This window comes from Marmota marmota, unplaced genomic scaffold, assembly GCF_001458135.2.
Source record: "Marmota marmota marmota unplaced genomic scaffold, marMar, whole genome shotgun sequence".
NCBI lineage: Eukaryota > Metazoa > Chordata > Mammalia > Rodentia > Sciuridae > Marmota > Marmota marmota.
Window position 1 is genome coordinate 12,073,661 of NW_026000169.1, and position 16,406 is coordinate 12,090,066.

Sequence of the window (16,406 nt, forward strand, 5' to 3'; positions counted from 1 at the left end):
ATACCAGCTTAATTCTCTTCTTAAACCTGGGTAGTGAATACAGAATTATTTGTTTTATTTTTATTCCTACCAAACTATACAGATTAATTTCCTTCACTCTTCTACTGACATATTTTCCAAAAACAGGTTACATATTGTCTGTGATTAGTTTTAAACCACAGTATTTTGTAGTGAGTGGAATTTAAGGAATATTTTGCTCCTTTCTTTTACTAAATAGCAAAAATAAAGTTTATATTCATATGATTAGTCTTTTCAGCTAGAACCAGAATCCAAGGCTTCTAACTTTTATTCTGGTAATTTCTGAAATTCACAGCCATACTAACTCAATTAAATCAAAATACCAAAATTTAATACCAAACAGCAATCAAGTGATCAGAAATTTGTCATTATCAACATCATTCCTCAGAAATATGTCTCTTTGTTGAAAGTAGTTGGGAAAACATTAAAAAATATCTAGGAAATAATCAGTGTGAAAATATATTATGTTTAACATTTCAAAAAGATAAGTATATGTTTTTTAAAAGTTTCAGATTGCTGTGTAGAAAGTATTCACCACATGTACTTTTTTGGGATGCCGAGGCTTAGGTAGAAGAAGAAGAGGGAAAACCCAACATTTATTGATAGTTTATTTACACTAAATACTATGCTATAACTTTTACATGCATTGTGCTTAATCTTCAAACAAATCATATTAAGTCAAGTAATAGAGGTGTTATTTTACTGGTGATGAACTGAAGCTCAACAGGCTAAGTAACTTTCCTAGGGTAAAAGGCAGGTTACTTAGCCATTTACAACTCCAGTTGACTGACTTCCTAATATGGGTTTTTCCACATATACCATGCTATTATGCAACAGGCCTGCCAGTGATGATGTGACTCTAATGTCACATGTATAGGGAAAATATTCCCCATCCGGGTACCTTGGATTCTTCTTCAGGTTTGCCCACACATACAGAGTAACATTTTCATCTTGAATTACTTTTTCCATATTCCCACTGTCCAAATCTGCTAAAGTACTAGCTTGCTGTAAAAGAAAAAATAAACACTAGATGGAGGAGAAGAAATAAAACATTATATAGGTCCAGAGTCCTACTAAATTATACAACTTAAACAAGTTGTTTCATTCCTTATGTATTAGATTCCTTTCATTAATTAACTAAAAGAATAACTTTAGTACAAAGAAATTTCGATCAAAATGATAAAGGACTGCTAAAAACTTTCTCCTAAGGATGCAAACATTTATATAATTAAATATACCTTTCCTTTTTCTACTCAGTTTCTCTTAAGGTATCTAATGATTAAAGTAGTTCCTAAAGGACTGGAGTTGTAGCTCAGTGAGAGAGGCTCTGAATTTGATCCAAAACAAAATCCAAAACACAGGTGATCCTTTATTCCCAGGTAGAATCTAGGATGATTATTGTGTTACCATTTTTAATTTTAACATCAGAATATTGACTTTTCATTTCAACTTTATGCATGCTTCTTTCTCTGTAACTTATTAAATTGTAAATTGAGGTCAGCCTATCACAAACACACAAGTCTAGAAAGCACAATATCCAGTTCATGAAATCCAAATGAATCATGTGTTTTGCTACTTCAGTGATAATCGTCTACCATTAAACACTTAAGGATGATCTCAAGAATTTTACAGACTAATAGTTTGATGTCTGTTGCTCAAGAAATAAGCTCTCAGAAAGGGGTTAAATAAATCAATACATATTTGATGGCTATAGTACAAAAAGTTTTGCAAACTGTACTTGTTGCTGATTTATTTTTAAAAGTGATTATTCTTCCACACTTGTTTTCTGTAACATTAACTTTTGGGAGTATCTAGAATAGATTCTTAGAACTGTTCTAAACTGTAGATTTACATGATTATTTCCTCATGGTATTGTTTAACTTGGTCCTCTATCCCATTTACTTTTCTCTGCACTGGAAAGACTAGGGATTAAATTAAATTTAAATCAAATATTTTCAGCAAAAAAGGCATCATATCTCAATATTGTGTACATCTACAAGACTGGGATCTTAGAATAAGACATATTCTATGCTTCTATAAACATATCAAAATATTCTAAAAAGAGCAAATTTTTAAAAGGAACCATAAATAAAGTTATATCATGTTCTTCATATTGCATCTGGAGGCATCTGATGTCCAACTATTAATGATAAAAACTTGGTCACTTGGTTAATATCACTTCTTACTGCAAGGTACTTTTTCTGTTTTGTTTTTTGTTGTTGTTGTTGTTGTTGTTGTTGCTGTGGTTGTTGTTGTTGTTGTTTTTCTAATTGCTTAGTAATCTGAGGTCGAATACTTTGGAACTAAGAGAATAATGCATTCCTTAACAGCTTTTCATATCATCATTTAGGTAGCTCTTAAGGATCCTTATCTGAATCAATTATAATATTGGGGATTGGAAAATAGTCATTTTCTAACTTATATTTCCATCTTTACTTGGATAGTCTTCTTCTACAAACAATTGTTTCTCCCCCATCCCATTTCCCCTTTTTGAAGGATCACCATAGATTCTTAGATTTTTATTTGTTTAATGTGTTATAATTAATAATAGTTATTATTCTTTCTGCTATTCAAATTATTCCATTTTTAGCCAATAAGACTCCTTTTAAGCTGATCCCTGTCCCTTTGATATGACCCCCTTAATCTTTTAATTAAGTGTTTGCTTGCTATCTAACACAATAAGGTAATATAGCCTCATCTTTTACTTTTCCTTCTCCAGATCTGGAATTAGCTATTTACTATAATTAGTCTTGGTTCTTTTTTTAAGTGCATGTGCTAGGGATTAAATCCAGGGCCTCCTGCATTCTAGGCAAATGTTCTGCCACTGAGCTACACCTCCAGTTCTCTTAGTTTTTACTTTTTTTTTTTTAGTTGTTGATAGACCTTTATTTTATTTATTTTTATGTGGTGCTGAGAATTGAATCCAGTGCCTCACACATGCCAGCCAAGTGCACTACTGTAAGCCACAGTCCTAGCCCCTTAGTTACTTTTTATGCAATAAAATTTTCTTCATATTGATATTTCTATTTCAAATTTGATATTATGTAAAAGATTATAAAAAATACTGTACCTCTTTTAAGATAAAAATCTCGATTACTAGTAATTAGAATACATATTTACTTACCTCTTTTGTCCAACTACACATGTAACAGGTGCAAAATTAAAATAGGAATAATAATGCTAACAATAAGCTTAGTAAAAGATATTTAGTGGAAGGTTTCTTTGTAGTATTTTTTTTAATTACAAAATATTCTACCAAACTGATACAAAGGACTGTGCTCTAGACAAAAGGAAAAATAATAATTGGTTTAATGGCCTAAACAAATGTCTGCCTGTAGATTTTTTTTAAAAATCAAGCTAAAACAAAATAGTTATAAAAGCCATTCATGGGAAATTACAGGATGTTGAATATGAGAATTATGAAATTATAATTTTTTGTTAGGTATATTAATTTATGGTTATAGTGTTATTTGGGGATAAAATGTAATAACAACAATTTTCAAATGGTAAAGAAAATATAGAGATAAAGAATACTACCAGACATTTAAATATTATTGATTTTAATACATATCAATTATAGCTCAGTAAAGATAAAAAATGAATTAGATCGACATAGCGAGTATTTGGGGATTCATGGTACTATTCTTCAAATTTCACATTCAAATATAGTGCTTTTAAAATAAAAAGTTAGAGAAAAATAGAATATCAATACTTGTAATCTTGTGCCAAATGATTTACTCAAAGTGAATTTCTAATACTGTTTTGTAAACTTATTTTCATAGTGAACTTAGTAAACCTTGGCATGTATCAGAAAATTGACTTCAGTTATATCGATGATATTTCTTTAAAAATGTTAACAGTTACTAAATCTGCATTAAATATGTGTGCTTCAAGTTATCCTAATTTTTCCATACCCTTTTAATATTTTAAGAAAATTGAATTATTTTATTGTATAGTACAAAATTTTAATGTTTTTAAATGTTAGTATTATTTGGAAAGTTCACACATACTCTGAGAAGTATTTCTGTGGCTTTGTTAAACTTAAGATGAAGGAGCTCCTGAAGTTGTAGAATTGATCCTTGGTATTGTATTACATTTTGTTCTTGCAAATCAAATGGTGGAGTTTCCATTAAAATCAATTTCAACTTTTCAATTAGCTGTAATATAAAGAATATTTACATTAATCCACTGACAAATAGTCAAATTAAAAGTAAAAGGGGGATGTTATATCACTTTTGGATTGAGAAACTTTTTATCCTCAGTGAAACATGTAGAAATCCTTTCTGTATTCATTCTATAATTTAAGATCATAAAAATATTTCCTCCCAAACTCCCTTTTAAATATTCTCCACTAAGTATAATAGAGCTTTCATTAGCAAAATGACAAATAATGAAAAATTTTGACTTCTTTAAGACTCTGAAACAATAGGAATATGTTAGTGTAGTTTGTATTGCTAAAACAGAATACCCAAGGCTGGGTACTTTTTAAAAGAGAAGTAGTTTATTTAGCTCACATAGGTTCAGGAACATGGCACCAGCATCTGCTCCATTTTAATAATGGCCTCACAATGGTGGAAACATGTATAAGAATGGCACACACAAAGAAGGGAGTCAGAGGTGGTGCCATGATCACTTATAACAAACTATTCTCAAGAGGACTAATCCACTCCCAGGAGACCAGACCAACTCCTTCAAGAACACATTAATCCTTTTAAGATGATGGAGCTCTCATGACCTAATTACCTTCTACTATACCTCACCTCTTAAAAAGCTTACCACCTTCAACAAATGGTGCTAGGGAAACTGGAAATCCAAATGTAGTAGAATAAAATTTAACCCCTATCTGCACAAAACTCAACTCAAAATGGATCAAAGACCTAGGTATTAGACCAGCAACCTAGAAACTTACTAGAAGGTAGGCCCAACACTTCAACATGTCAGCTTGAGAACTAACTTCCTCAACAAGATTCCTGAAGTATAAAAGGTAAAATAAAAAACCAGTAAATGGGATGGTGTCAAACTAAAAAGTTTCACAGCAAAGTAAACAATCAAGACCATGAAAAGAGAGCCTACAGAATGGGAGAAAATCTTTGTCACCTGCACCTCAGATAAGATGTTAATTTCCAGGATATTCAAAAAACAAATAACCCAATCAATAAATGGGAAAAGAAACTAAACAGACATTTCTCAAAAGAAAAAATAGTAACAAATATGTGAAAAAATATACAACATCATCTGTAGCACTTAGAGCTATGCAAACTAAAACTGCACTGAGATTTCACCTTACTCTAGTCAGAATAGCAATTTTCAAGAATATAAGTAACAATAAATGTTGGCAAGGATGTGAGGAAAAAGGGTCAACTCTTACATTGCTGATGAGCCTGAAAATTGGTGCAATTGCTCTGGAAAGCAGTATGGAGATTACTCAAAAAACTAGGAATGGAATCACCATTTGACACAGTTATATCAGTCTTCAGCAAATACCCAAAGGACTTAAACTCAGCATAGTATAGTGATGTGGCCACATCAATGTTTAAAGCAGCTCAATTCACAATAGCTAAACTATGGAACCAACCTGGGTGCCCTTCAACAGATGAATAGATTAAAAATTGTTTCGATACATATACACATGGAATATTACTCAGTCATAAATAAGAATGACTTTATGATATTTGCTAATAAATAGATGGATCTAGAGACTATCATACTAAGTGAAATAAACCAATCCTAAAAAACCAAAGGCCAAATGTTCTCCTGATATGTGGATGCTAACTCACAACAAGGTAGGGAGGGGAAGAATAGAAGGTTAAATGGATTAGACAGAGGAGAAAGAAGGGAAGGGAAGGGGGAATAGGAATAGGAAAGACAGTGAAATTAATCAGACATAACTCACCACCTCCCAGATAATTGCCAAGATCCAGATTCATGAACTGGCATCATGTCTGTTCTAATTAGAATAAGATATATTCCATGTTTATATAAGTATATCAAAAAAGAGTCTATTGTCATGTATAACTAAGAATAATTAAAAAGAAAAAAACTCACAGTAGCACAACACTAGGCACCAAGCTTCCAGTACATTAAACTTTGGGGACAGACCACATCCAAACCATGTTAATAATTAATAAATAACAAAAAGTATGACAATAACAAGGGGGCAAAGGAGAAGAGGAGGAAAACTACCAATACTGAATACTATGTTCTAGAAATTGTTCTAAATGCCATGTAGTTTTAATTTATTCTTTATCATAATTATATGAAGTAGGTATTATTGTGTCTATTATATAGATGAGGATACCAAGGCCTTGGATGATCAAGGAATTAGTAAGTAGCAGAACTTAATTTTGAGCACTGACAGAGATACATACAGAAAATTTCTGAATTAAGAGATGCAGCAGGGGCTGGGACTGTAAATCAGTGATAGAGCGCCTGCCTACCAGATATGAGGCACCAGGTTTGATCCTCAGCACCACATTAAAAATAAAGGTATTGTGTCTATCTACAACTAATTTTTTTTAAAGAAATGTAACACCATAGTCTAATCCTAACCACCTCTTACTAGTAGTAAGACTTGACAAATTATTTAACATCTCTGTGCTTTAGCTTCATTGTTTGTAAAATGTTGCTAATGGTCCCAACTTCATGGTACAGATTACGCCATGTATGAGAGTTTGTTAAATAAACATGATTTGGAAATTGGCATTTACCATGAGGTGCTTCTGGTATAGCTATTCAACTCTTTTCAAGCTACCTCTGGTAGCTTCCTGCTTTATTTCCTGAAGCTGTGAAGACTCTCTTCTTCTGTCTCTTGTTCTTCTTACCCTTTTTCCATCTTTCCTACCATTTGTTACTTGTACTTCCATAGTCCACATTCTGTCACAGGAAGATGTCCCTCCACCCAGCTTATCACTGGTAGACTCTAACATTCCTTCTTACCATCTCCCTGCTAATTTCCAAGAACCAGATTCCTGAACCAGGATCATGCCTGGCAACTTCCCTGATAGAGAGGGTGTACAGTGGTAAGAACACTGTGTGATGAATACATTAGCATTCAAATAACTCAGGGGAGGGTCCTTAGGGATGTTGGAGCTCAGAATACCATACCCCAAAGTATAATCTTTGGCATGCTGAGCACATTTGTGTTCAAAGGAATTGGAAGACCTTAGAAGTTGCCTCAGAATCAAGGACTTTCTAGACTTTTTTTGTTCATCCCCCACTCTTGGTTCCTGGCATACAGCTTCTAAATCCCTGACTGACAGAAAAGGTCTAGAGGAATTGCTTTTGTTTTTCATAGTAAGTTCTCTTCAACTTTCTGCTAGTGTGTTTATGCTAGTGAGTTTATGCTAGTGTGGTGACTCTTGGAGGATGGGGGCTGGTTGTCAGAGGAAACAAGGTCACTTTAAGGTTAGAAATTTTAGCTCTACTCCTTAACCTCAAGGGAAGAGAGAGGAACTGGAGATTGACTTAATCACCATTGGTCAATGACTTAATCAATCATGCCATGAAATGGGGCCTCCATAAAAACCCTAAACAATGGGGTTCTGAGAGCTCTGGGGTTGGCGTACACACCTAAAGAGGTTATGGAATGTCCACAACCCTTCCCACATACCTTGCCTTATGTATTTCTTTACACAACTCTTTATTCCATATCCTAATATCCTCCATAATAGGCTAGTAAGCAAAAGTAAACATTTGCCTACATTTTGAGAACCACTATAGTAAGTTACCACACCTGAGAAAGAGGCATGGGAACCCTACTTATAGCTGGTTTCTGTAAAGTACAGGTGGCAACCTAGGATTTATGATAGAAGAGGGGTACAGACTTGTGGGACAGAGTAGGACTCCTGTGCCAACTCTAGGTAGTGTCAGCATTGAATTGTAGGATGCCTGATTGGTGCCCAAAGAGCAGAAGATATAAGTTGGTATGAGAAACCTCACACACAGAGTACTGGTTTCAGAGTATTGGACGTACTTAAAAAAAAAAAAAAAAGTTTCTCTTCTTTCTTGGGATTTGAAGAATCATATCATTCAGTTCAAGAAAATTGTCAGCCATTGTCTCATTGAATATTGCCTATCTACCAGTCTTTATTGCCTTCTTGTACTCTTCCCTGTTTTTAGTCTGTTTTACTCCATTATACATGTCTGTTAACTACTCTTTCATATTTTCTCCCTCCTTGATTTTCTTCTGGTAAATTCTTCCAACTTCACTTTAAAAATATTGTTTCACAGTATTTTTAAGTGCATTGTAAAGTAGAAGCTTCATAGGCTAACCTATCTATTCTATTAGCAAAAGAAGAAGTTAGGATACTGTTATTCATCTTCGCACCCCCAGCACCTGAGAGCAGAGACCTGGCTTCTAGTAAACATTAAAGATTATGGGTACTGAATTACTGAATAGTAGATGTGTTAATCAGATTTATATCATTGTGACAAAATATCAGAAAATCAATTTATAAGGATAAAAGATTTATTTTGGCTCATAGTTTCAGAGGTTTCTTGAAATTCACAGTCCCTTGGTCCCATTCCTTTTGGGCCTATAGTAGAATATTATGGCAGGGAACAATTTGTGGAACAAAGGTGCTCACCTCATTGCAGCTGGGACCCAGAGCAAGAGAGGAAGGGGCCAGGGTCCCTATATCCCCTTCAATAGCACACCCTCAGTGACCTAACTTCCTTCTACTAGACCTCACTTTCTAAAGGTTCCAATACCTCTCAATAGTGCTGTAGTGACCACCCAAGCCTTTAGCATACAGGCTTTCAGGAGACATTAAGATACAAACCATAACAGTAGATGATACTAGCTGAGGACAAAAGTCACCCATCTATACCCAAGTTATCTACATAAATGCATACAACTTGATTTTTTTTTCTGGCTCAGAAAATTGTTTCTCGTTTATGTTGTCTTTATATAAAGAAGCAAGTGAATGTTAAGAGTTATAAAAAGAAAGTGAAAAGTTTACCAAATCTCTCTCTATACCCAAGGGTTTAGAAGTAATAGTGTTACTAACTGGCAAATAATATAGTAATTTTTTTTATTTTTGGAGTTAACATCAGAATTCTTGTAACTTAATTTATATTATAGGACAATTCTTAAATACTTACACGTAGAACTAATTTACTTTTCTCAACCACCTCCATAAAAGTCTGATTTGTTTCCTCTTTCCACAAGCTAATGAAAGTATTTATTTCTTGGGCTATTGAAGGATCAGGACTCCCATCACATTGAATATAGTGTTTCCACTGTGGAATAAAAATGTTTGAAGGTTCATTTTTTTATGAGAATTCAACCAAAGTTTAAATTACTTCTTTTTAAATGTCTGAGTACTCACAACCCAGTTTTTCCAATTTAGACAAAAAAAAATTTTTGATGACTTTAATGAGTAACTTGATATAAACCAAATAATAACCAATAAACAAAGTAAAATAGCCAGATTATTTTTCAATCCAAATAATTTCCAATCTTCAAAATTCATATTAATAGAAGTTCTATTTACTTTCATATTTTCATTTTTCAAATACTTGAGCTGGCCACAGAAGGGCACACCTGTAATTCCAGTTACTCCAGACGCTGAGGCAGGAGGAGGATCACAAGTTCAGGCTAGGTTCAGCAACTTAGACCCTTCTCAAAAAAAATAAGAAGGGTTAGGGGCATAACAGGTCAGTGGTAGATTACCCCTGGGTTCAATCCGCTACACTACAAAAAAAAATCAACAAATAAAAAAATCTTATTTGAGTTATTCATTACCACTGGCATTTTAAGAATCCCTCTATTACTTTTATATCCTATGCAAATTTTACATTTTGCATAGGATGTAAAAGTAATATTTTTGGAATAATATTAAATTCACAATTTTTACTTAAAAATTGTACCATAATCATTTACCTTATTATAAGAAAGTTTTATTCAACCCCTCTCACCCTCTTTTGGTCAAACTCTTGCTGAGTGAGAGTTACCAAAACTTAGGGCATCAGTGCTACTCTCGGTCATGATCATCCTGGATTTTCAATCATAACATGTTATTTATCAGTGGCCTCATACTTGTGATCATGCATTTCTTTTCATTACAGCTTAACAGACCCTTCAGCACTCAGCAGATGTAGACAGTTAAGACTCGGAAAATACAGCACACCAGGGAGACTACAATGGTGACCATCAGAAGGATAATAACGAAAATTAGAAGAATGCTCCTTACCTAGAGTCTCCATAAGCCAAATTAAATGATCAGAGAATGAGCCAGATGAAGAGTCTATTCATTTTAACCAAACAGCCCCTTTGTTAATTTTTCTGAATGTATCTATCCATGTACAACAAAAGTATCACACTGCATAAATTTCTCTCTGTTTGACTGGCACATAATCCAGCACTTCATAGCCAAATTAAATTAAAATAAGGAATGAGAATAAGAGTTTAGAATAGTATAAAACTATAGTTACAATGTCAACCCACCAAGCAAAAATGGTAGGCATAAGCAAGGAAAAATTAAAAGGTATAATATTCTCAGTCCAATGAGGACTGAATCTCACCATCTTGTATCCCCACAAGACATTAATTAAAAAAAAAAAAAACTGAATAGCAGAAAAATTGGTAGAGTAGTGGGAAGGGAACAAGGGAGAGAAAAGATAAAAGGGCCTGGGGAAGTATTAAGGACTGAATTAGAACAAATTATATTCTATGCTTTTTAAAATTATGTCAAAATGAATTCTAAAGTTATGCATAACTAAAATGAACTGATTAAAAGTAAAAAAATGCAAAAAAATGGTATTATCTTTGGCCATAGCAATCCAACTGACCTTGTCAATTTCTATTTTTAAAAATGTTATTGATCCTTTCACCTTTTCCAGAAATTGAGGATTATAGGGCCAATGCTAATGCCACTGTATTTGTAACCTTGTTTGCTTCATAATTTACCTTCTGTCACCAGAGATTTCTTCAGGAATGCTCCATAAAGAAAACATTTCTGAATAACATTTTAACTAGTGTTATAACATTGGCCTTCCTGCATGGAAAGCTTCTGTACAATCACAGAACACAGCCTATTAAGAACATATTCATATCCCGCTGAAGGTAGCCATTGAGTGGAATTTCCTTGTAAATATGCAAATGGTTCATCAGATAGCAGAGATATATTACTTGAAGTATTGTCTTCCCAGGATTATGGGCTTGACAAGCCAAAGACTGGCAATGAACCACAGTAACTTCTTCAGAACAGTCATCATATCAACACTTTCCCATAATTTGTATGATTTTGTCTACTTCAAGATAAGTTATAGAATGCAGAATAATCAAATTTCAAGCCCAATTATCATCATCTGCCAGAAAGAGAAGCAAAAGCAGGAAGCCTAGTTAAGACAAAATGGTCAAAAATGAGGTCTGTTACTTGTGAAGACCCAGATATTTTTGCCTTTTCTTTTGTAAACCTCTCTAATGACTTAGGCCTTCTTTTCTTGTTGTTTTGGAGAGGGAGACACTCTCATAAATGGAGACTTTCTCCATAGATACACATTTCCCTCTCTAAAGGTTGATCTCAAAGTAACTAAAAATAGGCAGCTTCCCAGCACAACCTATGTTTGTTTGTGGTTTTGTTTTTAACTGTTACTAAATTCAGTGTGGGACCTACATTTCCATTCCTGAGTTAGACACCTTACATTATTTTTCTGAGCTTAAGTTTTGAACCAAAGCATAAAGGTGATTTTTTAAAAAAGGCTCACTCTGCTTATTTCAACTTGTGTAAAATAACTCATTTTTCTTTTTCATTTAGTCATTTAAAAGCCTCTGTGTATTAAGTTTTAGAAATATCTCATTGTTGTGGAGTTTTGATTTTGCAATTTACCCCACAAGAAAGTAATTTTGTACAAATTAAAACTTCCTTGTGGTGGCCATCACATTCCCAATTTATTTCTGGTAAGATTTATCCATTTCTCAAAATATAAATGTAAATCTTATACATAAAACTGGGTGGAGTAACAAAGTTCTAGACCCAGGGCCCTTTTGTTTCTGACTGACCCAAACAGACACTATGAACCCCAAGAAGTTCATATGCCCTCTTGGCTCAAGCTGACCCTTCTTATTTTCCCAGTTATGTTCTCTCTCACAGAATAAACTATCCCTGGAAGAGGTTCAGAAAATGGAGTTCTAGACTCCATGGATCCAGATGAACCCATGATTCTGACTTTTCGTAACCTTGCTTATCCACTGAACTCTGTTCAATTTTTTCTTGTCTGACCCAGTCAGACACCTGAGGCTTCTCTGGAGAACCCACTCTCGTTCCTACTGAACCAGTTCATTTTCTGGCTCACCCAGCCAGACACCCGAGACTTCCCTATAGTACCTAGTCTGAATCAAAACATTTGCTCAAACTTAGTCCAAAACCCAAATTTGAGAAGCTTAAGAATCCAAGCAATAACTTACCCACAATCCACAGTTGGAGCAAAAAAACAATGAGCACAGTGGGCTTGGGGAGAGCCCATTCCTGGTTACTTGTTGCTTCTAGGGGTCATGGGAGCTCAGCTTCAGAGCCAGCTGATTATGCCAAAACCACTAAAAGGGACAATTCCTTAGACCAATTATGTCAAGCAGAATTCATTTGAGCAAAGAAAAACAAACCAACCATGATTCATGAATCAGACTACTTCCAGAACAAGAGCAGGTTCTAAGAACTCAAGCCAACAACGTTATCACACAGTATTTATAGGGAAATGGAAGTGAGGCATAGAAAACAACTTAATTGGCTGAAGCTTAGTCAATCAACTAATCAACTGCTTATAATTTGTTAGCTAATCAGCTACAGAACCTCCTGAAACCAACCAAAGCTCAGTTACTGTAATTAAACTCTGTACTAGTTTGGTTTGTGGGGTTCCATGTGGGTGCCCAGTCTGAATCCTTGGCTTCCCACACATTTTATTTAACACACTTTTATGTTAGAAAGACATAAACCTCATGGACTGGGCTCTGCTAATTTCAAACTTTTCTTCTGCAGCCTCCATACCTCTGTTAGCCTTTATAGAATTGAAGAGTTAAGGGTCTTGCTCCAGATCAGGCTTTGGCAGAGAATGTTGTGGCTGGTTTGATCTTCCATCCAGACCTTTAAAACTTTTTCTATGTCAGCAACAAGAATATTTTGCTTTGTATCATTTGTGCTTTCACTGAAGTAGCACTTTTAATTTCCTTCAAGAGCTCTCCCTTTGCATTTGCAACTTGGCGATATGATACATGAGGCCTAGCTTCTGGCCTACTTCAGCTTCCTCACTAAGCTGAATCATTCCTAGCATTTGATTTGGAGTGAAGGATGTATACCTATTTCCTTTCATTGGAACACTTAGGGGTCTTTACTGAGTTATTAATTGGCCTAATTTCTGTACTATTGAGTCTCAGAAAATAAGGGGCCTAAGGAGAGGGAGAAAGACAGAGAATGACTGTCAGCGGAGCAGAGTATACACACATGCATCAATTAAGTTCGCCATCTACTATGTGAGCAATTTGTGGCACTCCTGAACCCTTAGAATAGTAACATCAAATATTATAGATTACAGATAATAATAATAGTGTAATATAAAGTTTGGAATACTGTGCAACTTAAAAAATGTAACACAGGCACAAAGTAAGCACATGTTGTCAGAAAAACTGCTTGACATGATTTCCACAAACCTTTAATTTGTAAAAATTGCAATGTACAATAAAGTGATGTACAATAAAATGAGCTATGTCTGTATGGATTCCCAACAACTGAGTCAGAGACAAGGTATAAACATTTCAAGTATATTATTTCTGAAAAACAGCTTTCTACAAAGTTATATCAGTTAACTTTGTAATGAGCAATAGATTTGTCAGATTGTATTTCATACATAAGTTTAAAGTTTCCTAGAATCAAAATGAATGTCAGATTATATACACCTCCTTCTTCTGGTAACAAAATCTCAATTAAAAAAAAAAAAACTTCATAAAAAGAATCAGTCTTACGTGAGCGAGTGATCTAGTATCTCGTTTCAACTTCTCTGCTTCCAGAAAACACCCCTCTAATAAATTCAGTTCTGCAAGTTCTTCAGTTCTCCTTTGTAGATCCTGTTGCATAGGGATAGATACAATGATGTGTTCTTTTATTTCAGCTTTATGTTTCAAAAGTAGCATCTAAAATTTATTTGGCTAAGTATATGGTTTTAAAATGAATACTTAAATTAGTTTGACCACAACATCTGACATTTCAAGAAACATGAGATATTTCATCTGAAGCTGGTTTTCAAAGTCTCATTTGTAGAACTCTTGGTGGGGAAAGTTTTGGGGAAAACTCCTTCGGGATCTATGAAATCATTTTCATAGCTGTATTTTCACAAAACTCAAAGACATTATATATCTTTCACAGTATACATTTTGTATTGATGGTGCAAGATGGTATAAAACTACTGTTGCCTTAACAAAACAGAGCAGTTGACTCCAAACTGTACTAGATTGGGGGCTGGGAGGCAGGGCAGACCAGTGAGAAAGAGGAGTCAGTTGCACATAGGAATGACTTGACAAAAGGGTAAAAATTATTAATTTTACTAAATCTCAATGCTAAACACAAGCATTTTTAATATTCTGTGTTTTACAATGGGAACTATGCATAAAGCACTTCTGCTGCCATGTCAAAGAACAATACTATCTTAAGAAATAACACTGTTGGAGCCATGGTGGTAGCTCAGTGGTAGAGCACTTGTCTAGCATGTGTGAGGCACTGGGTTCAATCCCCTGCACCACATAAAAATAGAAACAAACAAAATAAAGGTATTGTGTCCATCTAGAACTAAAAGAAAAATCCATAAAAAAAGAAGTAATACTTGTGCAGTTACTTGAACGTTTTGGCAGACATTCTCTCAAAATTGAATAAACAGAATATCATTCCAAGGACAATTCAAAATATTTTTTAGTGATAAAATTGAAGCTTTCATAAAAATTCAGATTTTTAAAAAACTTGTTATCTATGACTGAGTTTGACAGCTTCTCAATCCTTAAAAACTTCTGATTTGATTGGAGATACTAATATATGTGATTTTTTATAATTAATAATAAAATACATCAACATTTGGAGGTAAACAATTCAGTGAAACAAAATTTTTCCAAGAAGCAATGCATGATATTGCAAAATCATGCATAGAATGAGATCTATTCAGAGTATAACAGAGGAATGTTTTAATGTAACACAGTATGTACAATTATTTGATATGGTTTCAGATTCCATACTTAGGAAATTTCCCTTTCTTAAGCAGGTTTGATAGCTCATGCCTGCTTTTCAGGAGGCAGAGGTAGGAGGACCACTTGAAGTCAGGAGTTTGAGGACAGCCTGGGCAACTCCAGTGACACCCCATTTAAAAAAAAAAAACAGGAAGAGGAAAGGGAAGAGGTAAAAGAAAATGGAGAAGGAAAAGAAGAAACAAAAAAGAAAAGAAGGAGAAGGAGAAGAGGAGGAAGAAAAAGAACTACCACTTGTTGACTTCTGGTAATAAATCAAAGAATATTCACAATTATATTCCTTCTTTTCCCAACTGGGGCAAGATTTTCTTCATGGTATTTCAGTCGAAATATCACATTAGAACAGATGAAATACTGAAGTTGACATGAAAATCCAGTTGTCTTCAGTTAAATCATTTAGTAAAGAGATTCATGAAATCTAAAGGATGCCATTCATTTCCCTAATTAAAAAATATAATTTTATTTTAAAACTATAAAGTATTTTCTATAAAAATGTTAATGTGTTTACTTGTTTTAGTCACAATTTATTTTTATTAATGTTTATGCCTATTAATATTTTTAAATGCAAAATTTAATTACTACTATTATAAATATTGGTAGACGTAATTCTTAAAAACAAAAGATCCTTGGGGTGCTTCAGTTTTTTAACACATTAATTGAGTTTTATCTTGAGACTAAATGTTTCAGAACTACAGGTCTAAAAGATTTTAGTGAAAAAGAGAAGAGAGAATTTGAATATTTTGAATTATTTTTTTGGTCCCTGTTACATTTGAATATAAAAGACTTATAAATTCTGAAGAGTTACAAGCATAAGCTCTGAAGCAAAATCGCTTAGGTCTGTCTGTCCTGGTTTTGCAACAATTTATTTTCTTTTCAATTTCCTTTTCTTTGAAATGTGGGTGACAATGTTACTCGTTTTATGGTAAGAGTAAATGAGTTAAACCAGTTCATGTAGGACTAACTACTACTGGTAGCTATGGGCTGAAAGGACCTTGGAGGGCAACAGATCTGGTACCCACAGAGTTTAAAACTTCAGTAAGAATATTACTAATGTTCATTTACTTTTTCTTCAAGTTGATGCCATTTTTCATTCTCAATTCGTTGCTTTTCAAGCTTTTCTTGTTCTTCTTTTTCACGTTTCAAACGAGCTTCCTCTAAAGAACCA

The 16,406-nt window shown here is 33.9% G+C and overlaps 1 protein-coding gene across 6 annotated transcripts in view; it reads right to left on the reverse strand.

Annotated features, from left to right (window-relative positions):
- Dnai7 (dynein axonemal intermediate chain 7) overlaps positions 1-16,406 on the reverse strand; it is a 73,421-nt gene that overhangs the window by 41,641 nt on the left and 15,374 nt on the right. For 4 of the 6 annotated variants that reach the window (XM_048787321.1, XM_048787322.1, XM_048787319.1 and 1 more), the window contains 5 exons: positions 16,304-16,395; positions 13,976-14,077; positions 9,121-9,258; positions 4,029-4,175; positions 920-1,023 (listed from right to left, as the gene is read on the reverse strand). In XM_048787321.1, coding sequence (XP_048643278.1) covers positions 920-1,023; positions 4,029-4,175; positions 9,121-9,258; positions 13,976-14,077; positions 16,304-16,395 — 583 coding nt within the window. The remainder of the gene's footprint in view (positions 1-919; positions 1,024-4,028; positions 4,176-9,120; positions 9,259-13,975; positions 14,078-16,303; positions 16,396-16,406) is intronic. The other 2 variants (XM_048787323.1, XM_048787324.1) reach the window with 1 other exon arrangement.